Source organism: Mirounga leonina, unplaced genomic scaffold (genome assembly GCF_011800145.1).
Source record: "Mirounga leonina isolate KUSES-001 unplaced genomic scaffold, KU_Mleo_1.0 Mir_376, whole genome shotgun sequence".
Taxonomy (NCBI): domain Eukaryota; kingdom Metazoa; phylum Chordata; class Mammalia; order Carnivora; family Phocidae; genus Mirounga; species Mirounga leonina.
In genome coordinates this window covers 2902876-2920103 of record NW_023270718.1, presented here as the reverse complement: position 1 = coordinate 2920103, position 17228 = coordinate 2902876, and the positions used below count along the sequence as shown (strand labels likewise).

General features: G+C 51.8%; 2 protein-coding genes across 5 annotated transcripts in view; both read right to left on the bottom strand.

Moving 5' to 3' along the window:
* CCDC8 (coiled-coil domain containing 8) overlaps window positions 1–1771 on the bottom strand; it is a 2809-nt gene extending 1038 nt beyond the window's left edge. The window contains exon 1 of one of the 3 annotated variants that reach the window (XM_034986820.1): window positions 1–1771. This exon is cut by the window's left edge and continues 1038 nt beyond it. In XM_034986820.1, coding sequence (XP_034842711.1) covers window positions 1–1005 — 1005 coding nt within the window. In that variant the 5' untranslated portion in view covers window positions 1006–1771. The other 2 variants (XM_034986821.1, XM_034986822.1) reach the window with 2 other exon arrangements.
* Window positions 1772–12753: 10982 nt separating this feature from the next.
* LOC117998174 (paraneoplastic antigen-like protein 8C) lies at window positions 12754–16865 on the bottom strand. 2 transcript variants are annotated; one of them, XM_034986819.1, is made up of 2 exons: window positions 15787–16865; window positions 12754–14356 (listed from the first exon to the last, which is right to left on the bottom strand). In XM_034986819.1, exon 1 carries the CDS (start codon window positions 16400–16402, stop codon window positions 15788–15790), a length of 615 nt encoding a protein of 204 aa, XP_034842710.1. In that variant the 5' UTR covers window positions 16403–16865; the 3' UTR covers window positions 12754–14356; window position 15787. The 2 variants fall into 2 exon arrangements, with proteins under 2 accessions (XP_034842710.1, XP_034842709.1); XM_034986818.1 differs by lacking the exon at window positions 12754–14356 and adding an exon at window positions 15167–15448.
* Window positions 16866–17228: the final 363 nt, after the last annotated feature.

Below are 17228 nucleotides of genomic sequence, written 5' to 3'. Positions count from 1 at the left end.
ATCTGCAGCCTCAGCCCCCTGATCATCTGCAGCCTCAGCCCCCTGATTATCTGCAGCCTCAGCTCTCTGATCATCTGCAGCCTCTGCCCTCTGATCGTCTGCAGCCTCTGCCCTCTGATCACCTGCAGCCCCTGCCCCCTGATCTGTGGATGCTGCTTCCTCCCTCCTTCGATGGCGAAAAGAGGCCCATTTGATTTTGGGCTTCCATCGTCTTGGGGGCATCTCCGGCCCCTGCCCATCTCCTGTGTTGCCCACATTATCCCCCCGGCTGGCTCTGCCCGGCCCTGATGCCCCAACCCTCTCTAGCCTGGGAGAGGCCTGCTGAGCCTCGCTCCCGTCGGGGCTGGACCTGGGCGCCCAACCCTTCACCCTCCGCTTCAGCTTGCCCCAGGACACCTGGCTGACGTACTCTCGCCACCTGTCCGCCTTGGACAGCTGCGGCCTGGGGTTGTCCTCAAACATGGGCACGGGCAGGTTCACGCGGCGGCGGGCAGGTGGCGCGCTGGGCTTCTTCTCCCCTCGCTGCAGGAAGGCCTCCACCAGCTCCTCGTCGTCCTCACTCTCCAGGTCGCTCCCCAGAAATTTGCTGCCCAGGTAACTGACTGGCATTTTGCGCACCTTCCTGCTGCGCCCCGCGCCTTTGTGACCCTTGTCACCCTTGTCTCTGGAGGTCTCGAAGTCACTGAACTCGCTGTCGCTGACGTTGCTGCTGTCATAGGTGCCCACGACCAGCCGCGGGGGAGGGGTCACCATCTGCTGGACTCTCCTCCTCACCTGGGGCTCCTTGGGCTTTTTGGGGGGCTGGGGCGGGTGTGGGGTGCTCTTCTCAATGATGCGGGCCACGTCCTCCAGTGTGCGGCCTTCTTCCTCCAGAAACTGGGTCAGCCGCTCGCGAAATTCCGCCTCCTTGGTGGCGGGCTTGGAGATGACCCTCCACACGCCTCCCGCCAGCCTGACCTCCCGGGGGATGAGCAGATAGTCCACGTCCTCCCCGATCTGCAGCATCCCCACCGTGGAGTCCTCCTCCCTGCGGAACACCTTGCCGATCTTCTTGAAGGTCCCCACGGGCTTCAAGGCTTCCACGAGGACGTCCAAGTCCACATCTTTGCAGACATCAGGGACGCTCCAGAGGATCAGGCAGTCGGGGGATGGGAGGAAGCCCCAGGGGAACCAGCCCCCCACGTGGCTTTTCTCGAGGGTCTTTAAGATCTCCAGGGTGAAATCGGGGGGGGGGCAACGACCCCAAACTACACGTAAGCCTGAGTCTTAGGGGCTGGGGGTGGGACGGGTCCCCGCAGAACTGCCCGGAGGGTCTCACCTCTCCAGCCAAGGATGAGCCAACCCCTCCCAACTTCTCTGCCCGCCACAAAGTCCAGTCTTGACCAAGTCCGGCTCCCCCGCCCCAAGGACTGGCGGGAATCAGTTCCCAGGATGCTTACGTGAGCCGGGGTGAGGTCAGTCCCGAGGCTCGAAACCCACCGCCAGCTGCAGACGTGGGGTCCGGGCTCCGAGTTGGGGCGCACGGGCTGCCCCCGTGGCTCTTCCTGCCTCAGGGACGCGCCTGCAGCTTGGGAGAGGCCTGCGCGCACAAAGACGGCTCGGCCGTGGCTGTTCAATATGGCCGAGGCGCTTGGAGGCCGCAGCCCAGCCCCCCCGAGGGTCTCCCGCCCCCGGGCAGACGGCCGCCCCCGTCCAGGCTGACCTTGACGCGCCTGCAGCCTCCCAGCCCGTGCGCTCAGCGCCGAGGAGCGCGCGCGGGCAGGAAGTTCCTCCTCGCTCTCCCCTAGGGTGAGGCCCACCTTCCCCCTTCTCATCTTACACTCCCCGACTCGGGAAGACTGACAGGGGGGCTGTCCACTCCCCTCGGGGCGCCCTCCCTCCCCTCCCCCACAGGGGTGTGGCCGCGCTCCGGGCCTCCCTGGGGCCACCGCTTCCAAGCAGAACGCCCCGCCGCGGCCCACGTCAGCACCTTCCCCGGGAGACGCGGCAGTTCCCCAACCTGCCTTTCCAAACGCGCGGGTTCCAGCCAAACCCTGGAGGTGGCTTTGGCAAGCCGCTGGTACCGTACCGTTCGGCTTCAACATCATAGGACTTTGGGTACCAGCCGGTCCTACCTGTTGAAGCATATAGGTCGGTGGAGAAATTGGTACCAGGATCTTACTGCCCCAGCCTCTGGCGCGGGGCATGGCACCCTGTAGGTGCTCAGTAAATACTTTGGGGGTGAGTGAATGAACCGAAGTGGTGTTCATCAGGAGGGACTGGCTCTGCCGTACGATTCTCACATTGAAATACTATGCAGCTATGTACAAAGAAGCACCTAGTAAAAAGGATAGTCAGGTTTTATGGGGCATTTCCTAGAGCTTTCTGTGGATCAGCTCCACGAAATCCTCCCTGTAACATTACGATGCCGGTAATAGGATTGATGATCATTCCTATTTTTTTTTTTTAAGATTTTATTTATTTACTTGAGATAGAGCAAGAGCGAGAGAGGGAGAGCACAGAGGGACTCCCCGCTGAGCAGAGAGCCCAATGCAGGGGCTCTGATCCCAGGACCCTGAGATCATGACCTGAGCCGAAGGCGGGCAGTCGCTTAACCGAATGAGCAACCCAAGCGCCCCACCCCCATCATTCCCATTTTGTAGCTGAGGTTGTAAAGTCGCTTGCTCAAGGTCCCACTGCCATAAGTGATGGAACCTGGACTTGAATCTGAAACAGTCCAACTTGTGTGTGTATATGTGTGTGGGGGGGCAGGCAAAAGGTCTAGACGTGCGGGTGTACTGATCTCAGGTAGGAGCCGACAGTGGCTGTCTCTGGGAGGGAGACTGGGGAGCCCCAGAGGTGGCAGAGACATGTACTTTTCCCCCTCTATATCTTTTTGGATTGCTTGGATTTTTTTTTTAAAGATTTTATTTATTTATTTGAGAGAGAGAGAATGAGAGAGAGCACATGAGAAGGGGGAGGGTCAGAGGGAGAAGCAGGCTCCCTGCTGAGCAGGGAGCCCGATGCGGGACTCGATCCCGGGACTCCAGGATCATGACCTGAGCCGAAGGCAGTCACTTAACCAACTGAGCCACCCAGGCGCCCGATTGCTTGGATTTTTAGTGGTCAAAAATGTTAAGTTAAATTAAAGCAAAATTCCTCAGAATCGGCCATGGACAGAGGGGGGTCGGGGTCCCTGGGATGTGGGGCCCAGGACGTGCAAAGCTTCCCAGTAACTCTGAAGCAGCTGGCTCAGCAATAATATGCACCACGATGGCATTGGTACTAATAACAGTGAACTTGCAGGGAGAGCTTCCTCGGAGCCAGGCACCCTGCTGTGTGTGGGGGGTGGGGGTGGGGCGCTGTTGTTAGGAATTCTCAGAGCTACGGGAAAGGGGAATCCATGCAAACAGCTCCCAGTTTCCCCCTCACTGCCTGCAGTCGACCCCAACCCAGCAGCTGGAGGGAATCTTTTAAAAACTTCAATCTGTCTCTACTCTTTTAAAAAGCCTCCATCTTACTCAGAGAAAATCAAAGCCCTCACCGGGGGCCACAAAGCCCTAGCACACCTCCTCCACTTCCTTCTCTCTTTCTCTCCTTCTCACTGACTCCACTCCAGCCACCCCCGCCTCTTCACTATTCATCAGACACCAGGCTCAGTTCCACCTCAGGGCCTTTGCACTTGCTGTTCTCAACCTCCAGATTGTTATGGCCCCACCTTTTCTTGGCAATTTCCCTCTGCCCAAATGTCACCTTTTTTGGAGAGGTCATTCTGCAACACTACCCCTCCTCAACGATAGGAGTGGCCTCTACCCTCTCCAGAGTCCACTATCTCAGGAATCCTTAACCCTTTCTGAGTTCCATGGGGCAGTATTCAAGATAAAGTTTTTCAATGCATAGAATCGCATCCATCGGGGCGCCTGGGTGGCTCAGTTGGTTAAGCGACTGCCTTCGGTTCAGGTCATGATCCTGGAGTCCCAGGATCGAGTCCCGCATCGGGCTCCCTGCTCAGCGGGGAGTCTGCTTCTCCCTCTGACCCTCCCCCCTCTCATGCGCTCTCTCTCTCTCTCTCATTCTCTCTCTCAAATAAATAAATAAATAAAATCTAAAAAAAAAAAAAAAGAATCGCATCCATGGATTACAAAGGAAACCAATTAGAATGAAATATACAACTGTTAAAAGAAAAATTTTAACAACAACAAAAAACTCTAAAATAATAATGACTTTAATACAAGGTATAAAAAAAGGAACACGTATAATTTTATTTAACTCACGACGTGGGATTTTATTTAGTTCTTGAAAGAACCAGACAGATGTGGAGAGAAAGAGGGAAGGAAAGGGAGAGAGGGAAGGAAGGAAGATGCTTGGGGGTGGGGTTGAAGATCTCAGCGAGGCCTTTGCACAATTACTGGCTCGTTCGGGTTGTTTTTGCCTTTGCAGAGCCGGGTCGATAGGCTTGCTGGATTTTCTCCTCCCTCTGCCAAGCTACATCCCTGCGGGCGAGCTTAGCCCCCGCCTGGCCTCCCACCGCCCCGCCCCTCCCTTGTGCTCAGTTTCCAGCCGCCCAGCGGTCTCCACGGCAACGAGGAGACGCGCTTTAGCACGGGTCAGCTCTGGGACGGGAGGGTCCGGAGTGGGTGGGGGGCGGCACCTCCTCTGGGCTTCTTATCCCTTCTTTAGGCCTGAGCCCCCCACTCAGCTTCCCTGAAAAGCTACCGGAAACTAAAAATCCCTAGGCTACCCGTTTGAGGAATGTTGGTTTATGAATCCAAGTCCGAAAAGTCGAGTCTTCCAAGTGGAATGACCTCGCCGATGAGATATTTGTGTTCTGCAATTGGTAAAAGGTGTGTGTGTGTGTGTGTGTGTGTGTCTATGTGTGGGAGTGGGGCGGGGGCGGGGCGGGGAGGATTATCCTCGAAATGAAAACCTCAAATGTTCAACATTCTTACAAAAATTGCCAACCCCTGAGCAGTTCCGCTGTGGGTATTTTAGATTACTCAGATCTCTGGCAGCGGAGAGCCTTCTCCAGCCGCCCCAGAACAAACGATAATCACAGCTCCCATTTTTATACGTGTTTAAAAGAGATGAAAATCCAAAAAGGATGGGGGAAGAAAGCAAAACGTGGCCCAGATCTTTCTACCCAGCTACACTTGGTTGCCACTTTAAAAAATACTACTACTGAGCCACCCAGGAGCCCTGCTTGTGTTCCCTCTCTCGCTGTGTCTCTCTGTGTCAAATAAATAAATAAAATCTTTTTTAAAAATAAAAAATACTAAAAGTGACACACGTTAAGAAAATGAAGTTCCAGAAAGGTATAAAATGAAAAACAAGTCTTCCTCTCCCAGCCTCCAGCCTCCAGCCCTCTTCCAGCAAAGTAACCACAGTGAAATAGCTCTGTATTTTTGCAGGAAGAAAAAAAATGCTTAAACGTGTAATTTTAGAATTTACCCCTGGGGATTTTTCACATTATCCTGAATTATTTTTATCACGGTGCTTACCACTTCCTAGTATTTTCTTATTTATTTATTCTTTCTTATTTGTTGTCTCACTATTTGTTGTCTCACTATTCAAATACTCGACCCATGAGGGGATATTTGTCTGGTTTTGTCACTGCCAAATTCTCAGAACCTAGAATGGGGCTGGTAGGTGCTCAAAATATTTGTTGAGTGAATGAACGAGAGGATTGTGCTAGATCTATTACTATAAATTTTGCTTTTTTCACTGAATAGCTGGGCTTGAAGTCTTTCCATATCTGTGTATGTAGATCAGTGTTGGTTTTCTTTTTTTGTGACCATTTCCACCCTTCTTTGGATATGCCCAAAAGTAGGGTGCCTGAGAATACTGACAATGATTCGCTTTGATCAAGCTCCTACTTTCTCCCTTTCCCCTTGCATTTTTTCTTTTACTCCTTACAACCCCTCTTTTTTTTTCTTTAAGATTTATTTACTTATTGGGGGGGGGGGGCATAGGGAGAGAGAGAATCTCCAGCAGACTCTGCGCTGAGCTCAGAGGTGGGGGGGGTGGGGGGGCGCTCAATTTCACGACCCTGAGATCATGATCCTGAAGTCATGACCTGAGCCGAAAGCACGAGTCTGATGCTCTAACAGACTGAGCCACCCAGGTGCCCCACTCTTTACGACCCCTCTTAAGCAAGTATTTATTCCCATTTTCCAGCTGAGAAAAAATGAGGCCAAAGAAAGCCACACAGCTAGTAAGTGACAGAGCTTTGAATCACTCAGGCTCCTTAGATTCCAACCCCTATACTCTCATGCTTCCTTTATTTTCCCAGTTGCCTATGGTGGCTAGGGGATGGGGAGCAAGGTTGGTGAGCAGTCTCTGAAGACTTCTCTCCCAGGTGACATTTGTAACTTTGGCGTAGTCACTGGATTTGTCCTCAGTCTCAACTGCCCAGAAATCAGATCCCTGTCTAGAATGAACGGGATATAAATTTTCTGTACTTTTTAACCGTTGGGTTCATCGACAGCACATAGTAGGTCCTCAAGAAATATAGCAGGAAGCAGCCTTATTGTTCACACTCTGGCCTCCAGAACCAGCCATGTAGTTGGGCCACGCCTGCCTCTCACCTCTTCAACACTAAAATCTGGAGGCTGTTTGGTGAGCATGGAAGCAAAGCCGACAGAATAGCTGTATATTTGAAAAATCGTTCGTTCCTTTATCCATTCATTCATTCGTGTGGCACATTTCTTTAAAGCAGTGATTCGCAAATCTGGTTGTACATTAGAATCACTAGCGAGAGTTTTGGAAATCACGATTTCCCGAGTGCAACCTACTGAATCGGAGCATTTAGGGTGGGGGTGGGGTGGGGTACTGCATTACAAAAATAATCTTCCCGAGTGACTGACAAGAGGTGATGGTTGGTGGGGCTGAGCAGAGGCAAGAGAGGAACTTGGCCATCTGGAAATACCACACAGTGCCTGCAAACCAGCCAGACTGGAAATGAGGGTTTCTCCACTTTTAACAACATAGAGGGACCCTTAAAGGGGGTGAGGGGTGGGAATCTCAGAGATCTTGTAATAGTTTGGATAATGGCTACCCCCGGATTTCAGGCTCGAATCCCTGGAATTTGAAAATGTTACTTTATTTGGAGAAGGATCTTTGCAGATGTAATGAAGGATTTGGAGATGAGACTACCCTGGATTTTCTGGGCGGGACATCAGGAGTGTCCTCATAAGAGAGAAGCAGAGAGAGATAACAGACACAGAGGAGAAGCCATGAGGAATCAGAGGAGGGGTGTGACCACGGAGGCAGAGACTGGGGTGATGTGGCCACGAGCCAAAGAACACCAGGAGCTACCAGAGGCTGGAAGAGGCAAGGAAGGATCCTCCCCTAGAGCCTTCAGAAGGAGCTCAGCCTTCCCGAGACCTTGATGGTGGACTTCTAGCCTCAAGGGAATAAACTGCTGTTGTTCTGAGTCGCCCAGTTGGCAGTGATTTGCTACAGCAAGCACAGGGAACAAATCTAGGATCCCCCCTCCCCCAGTGTGGCCGCTAATCCCCCAGACTCCAGTGAGGAAAGTTCCAAATTAAAACATCCAAGTTTTATTCTGTGCCCTTGTCTCTCAAGAACCATTATCCCCAAAGTGAAATATTGTGCAGTCTCCTGACCCCCGGAATCAGGTATGGGTGATGAGAACCTTAGAAGGGTTTTCAAATGCCCGCTGCCCCCACCTGCAGAACTTCCCTCTGCTGCCTGCCCCCCCGCACCCCCAGCCTCACCCCAGGGTGATCCAGAGGTTAGAAGTCCCTTTTCTCAGGAGTCTAGGAAACCTTTGGCATTACATACCTAACTCCCCCATAAAGATGCGTCTTTCTGCGTCTTCATGACCGCCCTCAGCAGTGGGTACTATTATCAACCCATTTCACAGATGAGGAGATTGAGGCATGGAAATGAAGTCATTCCCCCAGGCAGCCCACCTCCCAACTGCCCCACTCTTGTTTTCACTTTAAAAAAAAAAAAAAAAAAAAAGCTCCGGGTGCCTGGGTGGCTCAGTCGTTAAGCGTCTGCCTTCGGCTCAGGTCGTGATCCCGGGGTCCTGGGATCGAGCCCCGCGTTGGGCTCCCTGCTCCGCGGGAAGCCTGCTTCTCTCTCTCACACTCCCCTTGCTTGTGTTCCCTCTCTCGCTGCCTCTCTCTCTGTCAAATAAATAAATAAAATCTTTAAAAAAAAAAAAAAAGCTCAGCTCTATTGGAAGTATAATTTATGTCTTATACAATGTACCCTTTTTAATGTCCCATGTGGTAAGGTTGATTGATTGATTTTAGAGAAAGAGGGAGGGAGAGAATGCATGCACAGGGGGGAGGAACAGAGGGAGAGGGAGGGAGAGAACCTTAAGCATCTTCCATGCCCAGTGCAAGCTCGACATGGGGCTCGATCTCACGACCCTGAGATCATGACCTGAGCCAAAGGACTGACACTTAAGACTGAGCCACCCAGGTGCCGCTCCAGAGCCTATGTTTTTAACGCACGGTACATACTCTCTTTGCTGCAAAGAAACTGTGGCATGGGTAGTATTAGCCCCATTTTACAGATAAGGACACTGAGGCCCAGAAAGATGAAGTCACTTCCCTGAAGGCACACAACCAGTTGGTGGCAGAGTCAAGATTTGAACCCAGGTCTGTCTGCGCAGCTCTGAATCCCTGGACGCTCTCTCCATCATGTGCCCTGTTGATGTTAGGGCACAGATTGGGTACTGTCTCCCGAGGGGTGTACTCACTACTTTGCCCAGGTTCCAAGACAGCCTTTTGTCAGAACACAGGGAACATACTGTCTTCTGAGGAAGCTGGGCACACGTTTAGTTCAGGAATCTGAGATCTAAAACCAGGCTAATGCGTTCTTCGTCAATGCAAAACGCAGCAGTCAACTGGACCCAGGATCCCAGTGGCCAATGCTTAATAGCTGCCTCCCTCTTGGTCACTGTGCCAAGTCATTCATATGTCAGCATGGATATACTCCTCCCCACACCTGGTGAAATAGGTTACCACTATCCCCATTTTACAAATCAGCAACCTGAGGCACAGGAGGTTCAAAGGCTTGCCCAGGCTCATCATGCTTTGGGAAGTGGAGAAGTCAGGACTCGAACCCAGGCCATATGTCCAACTCTTCACTCCAAACCTCCATACGCCAGGCAGAGGCCTCTGCTGTTTTGTTTGGCAGGTTGCCTAGTGAGCAAGCCAATTAGAGGAATTTCAGATTCAGTTCCCCTATTCACATAATAGATATTTATCTGTGTTCTATGTTTATTACTGTAATGACCGTGTCTTTTTATTTCCCATATTCTGACGCTTGGGTATCTGCGGCCTGGCTGACTCTTGAGGGACTCGTTTCTTCCCGCAGAAACCATAATAAAAGCTTTTGCCCATGGTTCCCCCTCTCCTCCCTCTGCCTCCTAACCAATGCTGGTGCTTCCTCATGTGGCACCCCATGGTGTGACATGTCCTATTTTCTTGGGCTCTGTGAATATGCCAAACTATCTTTTCTTTCTTTCTTTCTTTCTTTTTTTAAAGATTTTATTTATTTATTTGACAGAGAGAGAGAGAGGGAACACAAGCAGGGGGAACAGCAGAGGGAGAGGGAGAAGCAGACTTCCCGCAGAGCAAGGAGCCCGATGCGGGGCTCGATCCCAGGACCCCAGGATCATGACCTGAGCCGAAGGCAGACGCTTAACCGACTGAGCCACCCAGGTGCCCCATCTTTCTTTTTTTTTTTTAATAAAGATTTTATTTATTTATTTGAGAGAGAATGAGATAGAGAGAGAGCATGAGAGGGGGGAGGGTCAGAGGGAGAAGCAGACTCCCTGCTGGGCAGGGAGCCCAATGCGGGACTCAATCCCAGGACTCCAGGATCATGACCTGAGCCAAAGGCAGTCGCTTAACCAACTGAGCCACCCAGGCGCCCCCCAAACTATCTTTTCAATGACAGTCATCTCCTGGTCTCTTGGCCTTACCATTCTTAAATAAAAATAAAACCTGTATTAAAACAATCACCCCTGGGGCACCTGGGTGGCTCAGTTGGTTAAGCGACTGCCTTCGGCTCAGGTCATGATCCTGGAGTCCCGGGATCGAGTCCCGCATCGGGCTCCCTGCTCAGCAGGGAGTCTGCTTCTCCCTCTGACCCTCCTCCCTCTCATGCTCTCTGTCTCTCATTCTCTCTCTCGCAAATAAATAAAATCTTAAAAAAAAAAAAAAATCACCCCTGTATATGTATTTCTGGAGTACCTACTATGTGCCAGGCAGAGTGCTGGGCCGCGGGGATACCGCAAGCAATGAGACAGACCCAGCTCCGCTCCCTGGGAGCTCATAGTCTTACAAGGAAGTGTAATATTAAACAAAGATCTACACAAATAAATTAATCACCATCGAGAGACACACCAAGCCAGAAAAATACAGGGGAGCTATGAGGAGATAAAAGAGGGGGAATAGGGCGCCTGGGTGGCTCAGTTGGTTAAGCGACTGCCTTCGGCTCAGGTCATGATCCCGGAGTCCTGGGATCGAGTCCCACATCGGGCTCCCGGCTTGGCGGAGAGCCTGCTTCTCCCTCTGACCCTATCCCCTCTCATGCTGTTTCTCTCTCTCTCTCTCTCTCAAATAAATAAATAAATAAAATCTTAAAAAAAAAAAGAGGGGGAATAATCCATCTTGGGGTGGCGTGGAAGACTTCCTGGAAAAAGAGACCTGAGGGGTAAGAGTCAGTGGGAGTCATGTAAGAGCATCCTGGGCAGAGGCAACAACAGGGACAAAAGTTCTGAGGTGGGAGGGAACATGTCCTGGGGTGGCTAGGGTGTTGTGAGATGGGGTGCTGAGGCAGGCAGGGGTCAGTGGGCTATACAGATGTTGAACTTTCTTCTCAAGAGGGATGGAGTAAGCAGAGGACCAAACTGACTGATGTGTCATTGTAGAAGGATCCAGCAGTGCCGGAAAACAGAGGGAGCCCGGTAGCCGGAGTGCAGGGAAGAAATACCCAGACCTCTCTCTCGTCCTGCCGACTCCTGCCGCCGCCTCGCATTGGCTGATCCCGACTGGAAGTCATTGGGCAAAGGAGCTTCTGTAATGCAGTGCACGGAGGTGGCCTCCCGGGGTGCGGAGCAGGGTGCAGAAGCACGGAGAGGCAATTTGGGGAACCCATGGAGAATCACCAGCGCCAGCCCCATGGGAATCACATAGAGGTTGGCCTCTCAGAGGTTCAGAGCCCTCCTTCAGAATCCCTGACCCTCGGCGAGCACTGTTGAAGGAGCGGCAGAGAGACCCAGCCCTGTGTCAGGAGCACAGACTGTCCTCAGAAAGACCTGGGCTTCCGGCCTTCTTGAGCTTTCCTGTGTGGCTTTAGGCAGGTCACTTAACCTTTCTGAGCTTCCTTTTCCTTATCCATAGAGTGAGATGAAGATCATAATAGTAGAACATCTCATAATCACTAATCTCCTTTTCTGAAATCCAACAAACTCAGAAAGCTTTGCATCACCCCCTCCCTCCAGAAAAGTAAGGGATAAAATTTAGAGGCAAGATCTAGACTGACATGAGGCTATTTATAGTCCTAATTTATTTCCCTTCATATCAATATCCTACATTTCCCTACAGAATACTAATGGAGGGCGCCTGGGTGGCTCAGATGGTTAAGTGTCTGCCTTCGGCTCAGGTCATGATCCCAGCATCCTGGGATCGAGTCCCGCATCGGGCTCCCTGCTCCTTGGGAGCCTGCTTCTCCCTCTGCCTCTCTCTCTGTCTCTCATGAATAAATAAATAAAAATCTTTGAAAAAAAAAAAGAATACTAATGGATTTGATTATGGTAGTTGCTCAAACCTGCTGCCCATGGGGTGAATTACACAGTATTAGATATAGTCACTGTATCAGTTTCCTAAAATCTCAAACTCTTTGAATTCTTTTTTTTTTTAAGTTTATTTAAGTAATCTCTACACCTGACGTGGGGCTTGAGCTCACAACCGTGAGATCAAGAGTCACATGCTCTTCCAACTGAGCCACCCAGGCACCCCTATTTTTCCCTTTTAAAAAAGATTTATTTATGGGCACCTGGGTGGCTCAGTTGGTTAAGCATCTGCCTTCGGCTCGGGTCGTGTTTGGGACCGAGCCCCACATTGGGGTCCCTGCTCAGCGGAGAGCCTGCTTCTCCCTCTCCCACTCTCCCTGCTTGTGCGCTCTCTCTGTCTCAAATAAATAATAAAATGAAGTTTAAAAAAATAAAAATAAGAAAGATTTATTTATTTGAGAGAGAAAGAGAGAGCACGGGCTCACGTGCGCGAGTGAGGGGAGGGGCAGAGGGAGAGACAGAGAGAATCTCAAGCAGACTCCCCACTGAGTGTGGAGCCCAATGTGGGGCTCGATCGCATGACCCTGAGATCACGACCTGAGCTGAAATCAAGAACTGGATGCTTGGGCGCCTGGGTGGCTCAGTCGGTTAAGCGACTGCCTTCGGCTCAGGTCATGATCCCAGGGTCCTGGGATCGAGTCCCGCATCGGGCTCCCTGCTCTGCGGAGAGCTTGCTTCTCCCTCTCCCACTCCCTCTGCTTGTATTCCCTCTCTCGCTGTGTCTCTCTCTGTCAAATAAATAAATAAAATCTTAAAAAAAAAAAAAAAAAGAACTGGATGCTTAACCGACTGAGCCACCCAGGCGCTCCTAGATAATTTTTCCAAATTAGATCTAGCATGGACTCCCCCAACACATCAAAGAGCATACTGTGATTGCATTCACATACGTTTATTTTATAAGTTCGTATTTGTACAATGGAGCATCGACCACAAAGAACAGTGAAGAGTTTTAACGGAACCCGCTCTTGAAAATGGGGGTTTACCAAGGCCCGCTGTGGGCATCTCTCAGCAAATTCTTAGGATTTGCTGTGTGCCAGCCAGGTATTGACTCACACAGATAACTGGCTTTAAATGGCAACCGGTTGACCCAACTGCTTGCGTCGCTATGTCGGGAAACTCTTCCAGAAAACCTCGAGAAGGGGCAGGAGATTGGGTCTTAGGGGCAACATTGAACATTGACACACACTCAACATTGTGTATCACACATATGGATGTTGTATGGGAAGCACCCAAAACCCACAATAAGCACAAATATACAGTCTGGATACTGCAATAAGATGGTAAGGAATGTCGCACTGTCCTTGTTAGGATACAACGACTCTGCCTTGATGGGAGAACAGCATGCAACAAGCGAACGTGCCTGAGGTCTTATTGAAGCTCAGACTCTTGAGGCAACAGCGAACACAGTAACACAATACACCTTGAGTGCAGGGAGTGCGGTTGCCTGCGCTGGAAACTTACAAGGGAGAAAAAGATCAGTAGGGAGCTACAAACTTCTAGGCCATCTAGATGCACTTGCAAGAAGAGTAAATATATACGTGGGGATGGCAGGAAAAGCTTTATCCCGACCACTGCACAAAAGAAAAGGATGGTGAGGCTGATGATTCAGAGTCAGCTGGGGGAGTTTACAGAAATCAGAGTCAGGTTTTTAGGGTGTCAACGTACGTGAGCTCTAAAAATTCCTTCTGTCTTGACGCTTGCTGGGGATGCAAGGACCTAAGAGGAATTTCTGACTGCCTGAGGGTGGATCCTTTGCCTGCACCCCGGCTGCCAAGGTGAAGGGGTGGGTAGAGAGAGAATCTCCACCTTTTGGCTCTGCTAGGGGGGCTCAGGGGGTAGCCTCACAGAAATAAGAACAGGGGTTGGATGCTGGAATTCACAGATGTGACTGATACCCACCACAGTAATACGTTGGGGGTCTCCACTATCATGATTTGGCAGGTGAGAATCTGAGCTTCTAAGTGTGTGTGTAAATTGCATTTTTTTTAAAACCAAAGAAATTCAGCCCAAACCTTTGCAAATCCCTGAACTAATGGAAGTTTGCAAATTCGCAGACCGGATGCCCTGAATAAGAGCTCTGTCTACCCATGGACGTTTGGATTTTACCTGATTCATTTCTTTGTTTTTGTTGTTCTTCACCACGGGGGACTCAAAGTTAATTGCCGTTAATGGGTAACTCTTGAAGGTGACCTCTTAATTATTTACCTCCTTTTGGACTATTTCCTGAAAATCTTGCCTTTTGTTCTTTAGAGTGGGGTGCCCCCTCTGCCCAAGTCAGAGCTTCTGGAACTGAATTTGGGGAGACCCATATCCTAATCCCAGGGGCCAATCAGAGCAGAAGAGTCCCACGTCTGACCATCCCTTGTAAGGGAGACTGAGTGTGCACAGGACAGTGACAGCTTTTGACAGAGTCAAACACAGAGCCCTGAGCTCCTCAGGTGCGGCAAGCAGGCAACTCACTTCGTCAGGCATGGTTTCTGCAAATCAGGGTGGCCCACTCGGGACGAGTTTGTGCCAGAAGTACCTTCAAGGTCCATCCTTTTAAAAGACCGAAAAAACAGGTCTAGACTTTGCAATGGCAGGATCTCCAGCAGTGCCCAAATCTAGAAGGGTCTGTGTCTCTTCCTGGCAACACATACTCAGCAAGAGGGGCTGTCCCTGAATCAGGACTCAGGGAGTGCTGAGGGGGGGATAGCGGCTTTTCTCCAGAGCAGGGATCTCCCCAACATGGTCCTCCTGCTTGGCTTTTCCTCGACTCTGGCAAGAGAACTTCTGCAAACCCTTGGAATCCCCGACCCTGTTCCTCCTCTTCCGTTTCCTTCAAACACCTGCTCACGCACGGTGGGGAAGGGGAGACAGCCCGAGGTCTCCATGGCAACAGTCGGGATGATGTGCTTCTCTGCCAGGACTGCGACCTCCCGGCTGGTCCCTTGGGGTCTCCAGGTTGTTAGACGTTGTTTGCGGGTTCTTCACTCAAAAGGTACCCTCACCCACTCAAATAATACTCACACACACACACTCAGGTGTTACTCCCACAGTCACACGTTGCCCACAACTACTCAGATATTACCCGCTCTAACTCATGTTACCTTCAGATTCAGATGCTACCCATACACTCAAATGGTACCACGCTCACTCATGTATTCAAGTAACTCAGATGGTCCCCTCACCTACTCAGACATTAATATGAGTGCCACGAGGGCAAGATTTGTCTATTTGGGGCGCCTGGGTGGCTCAGATGGTTAAGCGTCTGCCTTCGGCTCAGGTCATGATCCCAGGGTCCTGGGATCGAGTCCCGCATCGGGCTTCCCGCTCCTTGGGAGCCTGCTTCTCCCTCTGTTTCTCTCTGTCTCTCATGAATAAATAAATAAAATCTTAAAAAAAAAAAAAAGATTTGTCTATTTGTTCCCTACTGTATGCCCAATGCCTGAAAGAGCATCTGGTACACTGTGGGTGCTCAGAAAACATTTGTTGAGTGACTGAGTGATCCATACTCAACCAGATATTACCTACATCTACTCAAATGGTACCCATGTCCACTCAGATGTACCCCAGTAACTCACATGTTCCCCAGTCTCTATGAGTGCCGTGAAGGCAGGGATCTGTGTTGGATTTGCGTGCAATAGATATCTGCAGAATGAATGAATGAATGAATGAATGAATGGCCCACGCTCAACCAGACGTTACCCCCATCACTCAGATGTAATCCACAAGTTAACTCAGATCAAAATGCCCTCCCCTCACTCACACTAGTCAGATGTTCCCCATCACTCAGATGACACCCATTCTCATTCAAAGTGACCCACACACCTGAGTCATACTCCCCACCCTCACCCCCATAATCTCCACACTCACTCAAATTCCCCAAACTAATTCAAAGGCTACCTCCCCTTCCGGTCATTCCCCCCACCCCCACTCAGATGTCACCTCCCCTCACCCTGCCGCCCCTTGCAGCCTCCCCACCTCACCTCACAGCTTCTTGTCAGATGCATGGTGCCGTCGACGGCTTTTCTTGTGCTTTCGCTTGCCTCTCTTGTCATCTCCAGCCTTGCTCTGCTTCTCCAGCGAGGCCAGAGGCGGCGCCCCGTCGGCGCCCGCGGGGGCCCCGGCCCCCGCCTTCTCCCCGGGCCCGGGCGCCCGGCACTTTCTGGCAGGCAGCTCTCTGGGGCCCGTCACTGTTGGGCACAGTTCCTGCCTCAGGACCCGGGCCACATCCTCCACCGTCCTGCCCTCACTCTGCAGGAAGAGGTTCAGCTTGGTCAGGAATTCTATGTCCTGCTTCCCGGGCATGTAGACCACTCTCCACATGCCGCCCTTGCCCTTGATCTCCCTGGGGATCACGGCATAATTGATGTCCTCCTCCAGCCTAATGATGGCTGCCTTGGATCTCTCTTCTTCCAGAAACGCCTTCCCGGCCACTTCGAACTTGCCCAGGGGCTTCAGGGGGACCCGTATGATCTCTTCGAACTCCTCATGGTTGCAGTCTTCCGGTATACCCAGGATCATCAGGGACTTGTAACTGTCCACCTCGAGCGCCTTGCACCCGTGCTCCAACAGAGCAATGTCCTTGACCCCGAAGAGCATCTTGCCCAGCTCTCGGAGGCAGGAGTATGCTCGCTGGTGCGCACCTGAGCTGCCTCGAGAATCCACAAAATTATCCAGGATGCCACGATCCCTTCCCAAAGGCTAAGTAGGAGAGCGGCCTCACGGGCCCGATTTGTCCCTCTAGTGGAGGATGTCCCTGGCCCTGCCCGCAGGGCTGCAGTGTCCAGCCCTCTGTAACCTTCCCCGGAGAGGGCTCTTGGGAATGCCCAGGGACTTACGCACAGTGAAACAGAGGTGGCGTCTGCCAGCTGGCTCGTGGGTCCCGAGGCTGGGCAAGGCCACACTGAGGAGGGTCTGAAGATGCACCTCCCCTTTCTTGGCGATGGTCTCCAAAGGTCTCACCCGTCCTCGCAGTCTCAGCAGATCTGGGACGGCGCGTCTCCCTGGGGCTGCGGCCACCGGGGTGTCGTGGATGGGGGCCCAGGACGCAGGGTGGCTGGTCTCTCGCAGCTGGCCCAGAGGGCTGCCCTCAGTGCCCTGTGGCCCCGGCGAAGACAAGGATGTGGTCTCTGCACTTGCTCCCGCAGTGACGTCACCGCCTCCTTCCGCGGCTCTGCGGCCCAGAAGTCTCCATGGCAACCGCTGGAGCATCGCCTCTGCCATTGGCCGGGGCCAGCCGCATTGAAATCAGAGTCCAAGGGGGTCACTCAGGGGTGAGGGGTCAGCCACCTTGCCTTCAAAAGCACCCTCCCTTCTCCTTAGAGAAAACGGCTGATTCCAGGGGAGAGGGGACAGAGAAGATACAAGAGGAGCCTGGAACATCCTTTTTTTTGGCGGGGGGGGGGGGGGGGGGGGGGGGGGGGGG